Consider the following 8,164-nt stretch of genomic DNA (forward strand, 5'->3'; position numbering starts at 1 on the left):
GGGGAGCCTGCGCCCCTCGTCCTCACACAGCCCAAAATGCACCTGGAGGCAGCTCCTCGGGAACAAAGGCACCAGGCACGGACACCAGCCAGCCCAAGGCAGCTCCCGGGACGTAAATCCCGCTATTTGATGACTGCTGAGATGGTTGAAATGGAAGTTTGGTTGTGATTTATGAAATCCTTTAACAAATTGGGGTGCCCTGAGGCTCAGTCTCGCTGCCTGTGGCACAGCCCATGGGCAGCCGTGGCGAGGGGACCTCCTGGGCTGTCCCTGCCGAGCTCGGACCCACTCGGCACTGCCGTTCATTACAGGGCATTACAGCACGCCGTGGCTTTGCGCAGGATCCTCGCCCGTCACAAAGCTGGCTCCTGAAGAGCGCAGCAGCGTTTTGTTCTCCGCGAATACACTGCTCCTGGGCTTACAGCAGTTTGGGGAAAACTGCGGGGAAATCGGGAACGTAGAGGCTTGTAGTTGTGGGATGTTCGAGCAGTTAAAGAACAACGATGTATTGAACAAAACGCGCTTTACAGATGTTCGACGGTGCAGCTAGAACGCAAGACCAATACACACGTGAATGTGTGTGCCCGTGTATTCTATCCCCATTCGGAGCCGGATTCTTCTCCGCTTTCACCGACACTGGGGTTTCTCGGGCTGTTCTGTGTGCGGTACCCGGCGCTCTCTCCCTCTGATGCTGATGCGGAGGTGAAGGCCGAGGGCCGGCAGCCCCGGCACGGCCGCGGGAAGGGCGGCGGGATAACGAATGCACCGAGCGGGGCCGGGCTGGGGCCGGGGCACGGCGGTGGCGGGGAGCGGCTGGGGACAGAGGACCGGCGTGCGGCCGTCCCTCGCACTCCGTTGCCCGGTATAGATTTCCCCGTTGTTTTTAATTTTTTTCCCCACCAGAGCCCTCTCCTCGATCGGTGTTTCAGCTTGGGCTGCACATTCAGGCTGGCGGATGGCACCGGTCGGGCCCAGCACCATCATCCTGGTGTGACCGGATTTGGCCCTGCCGTGGGCCCTCCACAACCTGCCCCCGACAAACCAAATCGACCGGAGCCCGTGCCTTGGTACCGCCAAGAACCAGTTAGGGAAATTATTTTCTCCATCCCTGGTCCTTGACTGCCCTGCGCCGCAGCCGGGGCCGGGACGGGCGAGCCCGGGAACGGCGTTCCACTCGTGCAGCCTCCCGGTGAGCGGGGCCGGGCTCGGCCGGGGCAGCGGCAGAGCCCCTCTGCGGGAACGCGGCCACGGCAGCGCCGGCTCCTGCCCGTGGCCGGGGGAAACCCGCCTGGTCGTCGCTGCTCTCTAAAAATGTCAGTTCTGCAGCTTCCTCCGTTGTTGGAGGCCGAGGCACCAGCGGGCCCAAGAACTACGGGAGGTTGTTTTTAAAAATCCCCCCGCACAACGGGGCTGGGGGGGAGCCTCGGCCGCAGCCACCGCCGTCCCGCTGGCGGCGCAGAAAAGGCAGCAAAACGAAAACCAGCGGGCTCCGCCGGCGGGCGAGTCGGGACCGCGTAGCTGATGGCGAGAAATTACCGGGGACCGGCGGGGCCTGCACCGGCGCCCGCACTCCCCCCGCCCGGCCACCCCTCGCTCCCCCGCCGTGTCCCAGAGTCGGGATCGCTCCCGGCCGCGTTCACCCGCACCGGCAGCGCAGCGCACAACCGCGCCCGCCCCGCGCCGCAGCCCCGCTCCGAGTCCGCCCGCCGTCCCGGCTCCGCTCCCTGCTCCTCTGCCGCCCCCATTTAGGTCCCTCTCCTTCGTGGCAGCCGAGGCTCTCCGGCGGCCGCCGGCCACGGCCCGGCCCAGCGGGCTCGGCTCGGCTCGGCTCGGCTCTCCCCGGCGCGGCGGCAGGCAGAGAGCGGAGAGACATTTGTAAAGAAAACGTTTATTTACACGTCTCGGCAAGTACAAAGTATTATACATGGTCTGTGTCAACCCCAAATCTTCTTTATTATGAAACATAAGGCGCTTTCTCGAGAGCCGGTGGCGCAGGGAAGCGAGCGCTGTTTCGGGGCGCTAAAGCTCATCGGCTGGGAAGGTGAGGACAGAACGGCGTGTGGTGCCTGGAAGGAGCCCTTATTACTACGGTGAATAAATTACAGCTGACATTAACTTCACCTGGGACAGATGGGAGCTACCGCTTTTCAGTTTAATAGGGTTTCCGAAGCTAATGAGTCATCACCGGCTCCACCGAGTCCCCTCCGCTAAGTGATAGGGAGGTATTTTTTCTTTACACTATCCTCAGAACAGGAAAAAAATAGCCTTTTGTTCCAAAGCCAACACAAAATACCTATGTTCAGATTTCGATATAAATAATCGAGGTTTTATATAATTCCATATTAATAGTGCCCAAAATCTCGATGCATAAATAAATTAAAGTATTAACACTTCTTACAAAAAGTGACATATTTCCCTTCCTAGTGGAACATCGACACAAATATACAAGCGGCTCCTCTCCGCGCCGGCCTCGGGGAAGCGGCTCCGGTGGGGCCCGGTGCCGGTGTCAGCCCCGGGGGCGCCCCTCGCCGCCCCGCCACCCGCCCCGTCGGGGGAGCCGCGGCCCCGGGACAGGGGGAGCCGCCGGCCGCGCTCCGGGGCCAGTCCGCTGCGTGCCCCGTCTGCCGGGCTCAGACGAGCGAGGTGACCGGGGGGATCTTGGCGCTCTCCTCCTCCCAGGGCTGCAGGTTCTGCAGCGCGAACAGCGACGAGTTGTGCAGGCACAGCGGGTCGGGCTGGATCGACTCGTTCAGCGACTTCTGGAAGGCGTCGTGCTGCAGCTGCAGCATCAGCCGGCTCGCCTGCTGCCGCTCGGCCTCCCGCTCCTCCGCCGTCTGCCGCCTGCCGGGGGACACGCTCAGCCCGCGCCCGGACACGGGCCACGCTCTGCCCGGGACTCCGCGGGCAGCGGCCGGCCCGGGGCCGGGGCCGGGGCCGGGGCAGGCCCGGCGGTGGCGGGAACCAGGCGGGGCGGCCGGCGCGTCCTTCCGGGGCCGGCACCACCGGGCGGCCGCCGCTTGACCGCCAACGGAGGGACTGTGGGCGGCCGGGAGAGCCTGGAAACCCGCCGTCACCCAGTAATCCCGTTTCCAAATATTCCCCCTTTTTCTCCCAACATTCCCGCGATTTTTTTTTTTCAAATTGTTTCCCCGTTTCTTCAAAAAAAACCCCCATTATTTCGAAGAATCCCTCGTTTTTACTAACAATCCCCCGTTTTCTGAATGGGGGACTATCGAAAAAGAAATATAAAACGATAATAACAGTAATAATTATGATCGTATTATAATAAAAACTGTCCCCAAACGGTTTGCCTGCCAGCAGCTGGCAAGGGGGGCGACCCCGGCCGGAGCGGGACTCGCAGGGCGGCGGGCGAGGGAGCCGCCGGGGGCAGCGGCAGGACGGGGCGGCTCCGGGGGCACGGGACTCACCGCCACTTGGTGCGCCGGTTCTGGAACCAGGTCTTCACCTGGGCGTCCGTCATCTTGAGGGACTTGGCGAGGGCAGCGCGCTCGGCCGAGGCCAGGTACTTCTGCCGATGGAAGCGCTTCTCCAGCTCGCAGATCTGCACCCGGGAGAAGGATGTCCGCGGTTTCTTGCGCTTCGGCGGAGTCCGGTTCTGGTAAGGATGCCCGATCCGCCGTGTCACGGTGAAGGGCGTCAGCGCCGCCGCCGCTGCCCGGGGGGGAAGCACAGGGGTCAGCCCCGCGCCCGCACGGTGCCGGCCGCCCCCCGGGGCCGCCGCTCTGCCCGCCGGCCGCCCGCGCCCCGCCGGCCCCCGCAGGGACCGCGGCTCCCCGGGCTCCCGCTTCCACCTCTCGTCGAAGAGCTACGGAGACGAGCGGGGCCCGGCCGCCCCTCGGGGCGCCCCGCGCTATCCACGCCGTGAGGAGAGCGATTTTTCGCCTCGCTGCGAGCGCGGGGAAGGGAAGCATCCAGCGGCCGCCTTTGCTTTTATTCTTACTCGCATTACTGTTATTATTTCGTTTTATATTTTTTATTGGCCCTTCCGTTCGTTGTCGGGAGCCGGCTCGCGCGCTCCGCCCCGGCGCCTTACCTGTGAACCTGTCCTTGACGAAGCGCCGGCTGCTCTCCATCCAGGGGAAGTTGAGGCTGCCCAGACTGGGCACGGCGGGCATGGCCGGGATGGCGCTGGAGATGGGCGGCGGCACGGCCCCGGGGATGGGCCTGTGCGCCGGCACCCGGATCACGCCGGCCGGGGCCAGGCTGAGGTTCACACTGTACGATCCCGAGTCCTCGAAGGGCGCGGCGATGGCCGGGAAGGGGGCCGGCAGGGCCGGGTAGGGCGCACCGCCGCGGCCGCCGGGGCCGCCCAGGAAGGTCGCGCCGTCGGGGCCCCGGGGGGGCGGCGGGGGAGCGCTGTCCTGCTCGGGGCTGTTGAGGATCTGGTCGATACCGAAGCTGATGGGCTCGTGCTGGTGCTGGCCCTGCGCCGGCCCCGGCGGGTCCATCCTCGGCGGGTCCATGCTCCGCCACCGCCGCCCTCGCGCCGCTGTGGAGGCGCCGCCGCTCGCGCTGCGCTCGCGGCCCGGCCGGACCCGCCGCCGACACCAAACTTTGCGGAGCGCGCGCGCGCCGCCCCGTCACCGCCCGGGGGCCGCCGCGCGCCCCGCGCCGCGTGCGCCCCCGCCGCCGCCATTGGCCGCCGCCGCCCGCCCTCCGCGCGCCCATTGGCTGCCGCCGCCCCGCACCGGCCTCGCGCCCGGGCGCGGGGGCCGCCGCCGCCGCGGTGACATCACAGGGGCGCGCGAACAATGGCCCCGCGCGGGGCGGGGGCGGGGCCGAGGGTCGCACGTCGGGGGCGCCGCTCCCGGCCCCGGCCCGGCCCCGCCCCACCACGGGCCCCGACGGTCCGAGGCCACCCTGCGAGGCGGGACTCCGTCCCCGCAGCCCGCGGCTGCCCAGGCTCCTGCCCCGACGGCAGCGCGGAGCGGCGGGACGAGGCCGTTCCCGGGGCCAGCCTGGGGGGCGGCCGGAGCCCTACAGGGCGAGATTCCGTTTGGGTTTAATTTATGGAGCCCGGCGCGGCTGCCGTGCGCGCAGGCAGCCGGTCCCTGACGGCCGAACGGGACTCAAGGCGTTAACAATTAAATAACGCTCGGTGCATTTACTTAGTTCTCCCTTATAAAGGGAAATGAAAACAGGGAATAGAATTTCCCTGTTAATAGAATGTAATGGCATTTGATCAGCACCTGGCAGGGCGAGCCCGGGATGCCGGAGCGGTGACAGGAAGGACTTGATTAGTTTTTAAACCTTTGTATTCAATTACCGCAACGTACCCAATCGTTTCGCCGGCAGCGGCAGCGAGCGGGACGGACCTGCCGGGCCCAGGCGCCGCGCTCGCAGCCCCCGGCGGCACCTGCGGGCCCCGCTCTGCGCGGCTCTGCTCCGCGGCAGCCCCACGGCAAAAGCGGGGCCCGGTGTGCCTTTTTTGAGACCCCGGTGCTCCGCAGGGGTCGCGGGGTCGGAGTAGGCTCCGACCCGACGGGGTCCGACGGCCGCGGCCAAGCTGCCGCCCGGAGCTCCCCGGCGCGGGCGCTGAGGAGGCGCGTCCCGGCCCCCGGCCGTCGAGAGCGTTTCCCCGGCTCACGGCACCGAGGGACACCGGCCCGGCCTCGCCCGGCGGTCATTAACGCCACCAGTAAACGCGCAATGCCCCGGCGGGACCGCCGGATGCCACCCGCGGCCCCGGCGGCCCTAATCGGATTGTCCCCGCTCGGTGCGACGGGCAGCGGAGCCGCCATCAGCCGCCGCTCCCCGGAGCGGAGCTAATCCGATTGAGGCGGTCCCGCAAGCTGCTGCGGGGCCCGCCGGAGAGGCCGCGGGCGCAGCGCCCTCGGGGCCCCGCTCCGGGCGGCCCGGCGGGGCGGGGGCAGAAGGGACACGGAGAGGGGGAAAAAAGGAAATTAAAAAAAAAAAAAAAAAAGAGAAAAGGCAACCGGTGGAGGATAAATAAATAAATAAATAAAGTGCCACCCAGTCCTGGATCAGGGCAGGCTTTGTTAGAGAAAATTGCAGCTCGATCTGCATAATGGGAGCTCGGGCTGCCCAAGGCGATCTTTTTATTGCGTGTGTGTCTGCTGTTATCAATTTTGTGAACGATTTCACAGGGAGCCTGGCAGACTTGAGCTGGAATAATATGCAAAGATGAGCTTTGAATAATGAATGATGTGCTTTTAAACCAATTCCAAAGTGTCTGTGATAGTACAATATGAAAAGGGGTGGTAAGTAATAGTATATTTAAAAGGCACTAGTATGTTTTTATTACTATATTTAAAAAGATATCTATATTATTTTTGTGAAATGGATAATATATCACAGAGTCTTTGATAATCAGCTAAACAATACATTTTTCTTTGGGAAAACTCTCCTGGTTTTACACAGTTAAATATAGAGTATCAGCGTACAGCTCTGTAACGCTCAGCTACCTTATTAAATATTAACGCTATTTTAATATTAGCTTTTAAATTTAATATGTTGACGTTGTGTAGTTTTACTTTAATTATGCTTTATAATTAATAACCCCGGACGTATGGTATCCTTAAATGCAGCTCTCCCGCAGCCGCGCCGTCTCCCTCGCCCCTCTGCGGGCGGGGGGCGCGCAGAGCCCGCGCAGAGTCCGGATAAACCCTCACAACCGCGCAGGGCCCGCATAAACCCTCACAACGGCTCAGGGCCCGCATAAACCCTCAGAACCGCGCAGCCCCGCACAGCCCCGAACAGCCCCGCGGCCCCTCCCGATCCAGAGTCCGCTTGCGCTCCGGCAGGTGCAGCGCTCCTTGGCCCCGTGCCGGGCTTCCCTCACGGCCCCGCTCCGGGCGTGCGGCCCGGCCGGCGCGGCCCTGCTGCGAGCCCCGGCCCCGCTGCGAGCCCCGGCAGTGCAGGCCCGGCCTGAGGGGCGGTGCTGCTGCGCCGCTGGAAGCGCCCGCCCGGCTACGCTGCAGCCCTTCGGGGAGTCGGAGCCCGCTCAGGGCTGGCTCCAGCGGGCACAGAGGCAGCGGGACCCGCGGGCAGGCGCAGGGCACCAGCAGCCATGCAGCTTCCCAAAGCAAGGAGGAGAGAGATCCCACACCCACCTGGGCTCTGGCCAGGCCTCAGCCATGGCACGGTAAAGCATGGCGTGGCCTGGCCTTGGCCCTTGCATGGAGGGGCACAGAATAGCAGAGCCCATGGCCTTTGCCTGCCATGGCACGGTGAGGCAGAGCGTGCTCGGAGCCCAGCCTGGAGTGCCAGCCATGAACAGGCAGCTGCAGGTGCCTCTAACCCAGCACACGGGCAGAAAGGGCTGGACAGCACCAGGGGACAGTGACAGACAGCAGCAGGGGACAGAGCTAGGCAGCACCAGAGGACAGAGCTGGGCAGCACCAGGGGACAGTGACAACACCAGGGGACAGTGACAACACCAGGGGACAGTGCTAGACAGCACTAGGGGACAGAGCTGGACAGCACCAGGGAACAGTGAAAGCACCAGGGGACAGAGCTGGACAGCACCAGAAGACAGAGCTGGACAGCACTAGCGGGAGATCAGAGGAGCCACACAGGCAGGAGAGTTCTGGAGGTGTGTGGGAAGGCTGCTGCGGCATTGTCATCCCGTGGGAAATTCTGCTTTCAGAATTTCAGGTAATGTTGCACAGGTATTACCAGATGTGGAGCCAGGTGTGTGGTGCTGGCAGGGAGGAACACGGTGCAGCCCTGGCACACTGGGGCACAGCTCCCTGGGCCTGTCAGGGGCTGTGGGCACAGGGACTCTCCCAGCTCTGCCAGGATGCCTGGGCACAGGGACTGACCAGGGCTGGAGAGCCCTGCTCCCAGTCACCTGCAGAGCTATGGGGGAACAAGGTTAAGCAGGGAGAAAAGCAACTAAAGCTGTGGAAGAGGAGTGACCACTCCCTGGCCCCACTGGGCAGAAGAATCCCCTATCCAGTCTGTCACTGGGAGTCACTGGGGACAGAGATGTGGCAGCTGTCTCACTCATGCCTGAAACCCAGAGCTGCTCCCAGGCCTGGCTGCCAGGAGGTGACAAGAAGGGGATGTGCTGCAGCCTGCCATCATCACCAGGTTTGGTAATGGTGTGCACAGGCACTCCTCAGCCCTAGGAATGTCCTCAGGATCACAACAATGAGGGGCCTGGAGGGAGGTTGTCAAT

The 8,164-nt window shown here is 64.0% G+C and overlaps 1 protein-coding gene across 1 annotated transcript; it reads right to left on the reverse strand.

Moving 5' to 3' along the window:
- Window positions 1-2,579: 2,579 nt before the first annotated feature.
- Window positions 2,580-4,484, reverse strand: TLX3 (T cell leukemia homeobox 3). The gene is made up of 3 exons (XM_064725064.1): window positions 4,055-4,484; window positions 3,429-3,672; window positions 2,580-2,841 (listed from the first exon to the last, which is right to left on the reverse strand). Exons 1-3 carry the CDS (start codon window positions 4,482-4,484, stop codon window positions 2,631-2,633), a joined length of 885 nt encoding a protein of 294 aa, XP_064581134.1. The 3' UTR covers window positions 2,580-2,630.
- Window positions 4,485-8,164: the final 3,680 nt, after the last annotated feature.

The sequence above is a fragment of the Zonotrichia leucophrys genome, chromosome 13 (genome assembly GCF_028769735.1).
Source record: "Zonotrichia leucophrys gambelii isolate GWCS_2022_RI chromosome 13, RI_Zleu_2.0, whole genome shotgun sequence".
Lineage (NCBI taxonomy): Eukaryota > Metazoa > Chordata > Aves > Passeriformes > Passerellidae > Zonotrichia > Zonotrichia leucophrys.

What these genes read in the sequence shown, in the direction of transcription:
- TLX3 (XM_064725064.1), bottom strand. Translation starts at nt 4,484, where the DNA reads ATGGACCCGCCGAGGATGGACCCGCCGGGGCCGGCGCAGGGCCAGCAC. An exon ending in CGTCAAGGACAGGTTCACAG is followed by an intron (nt 3,673 to 4,054) that starts GTAAGGCGCCGG and finishes CCCCCCGGGCAG; the next exon opens with CGGCGGCGGCGCTGACGCCC. An exon ending in AACCGGCGCACCAAGTGGCG is followed by an intron (nt 2,842 to 3,428) that starts GTGAGTCCCGTG and finishes GTCCCCCGGCAG; the next exon opens with GCGGCAGACGGCGGAGGAGC.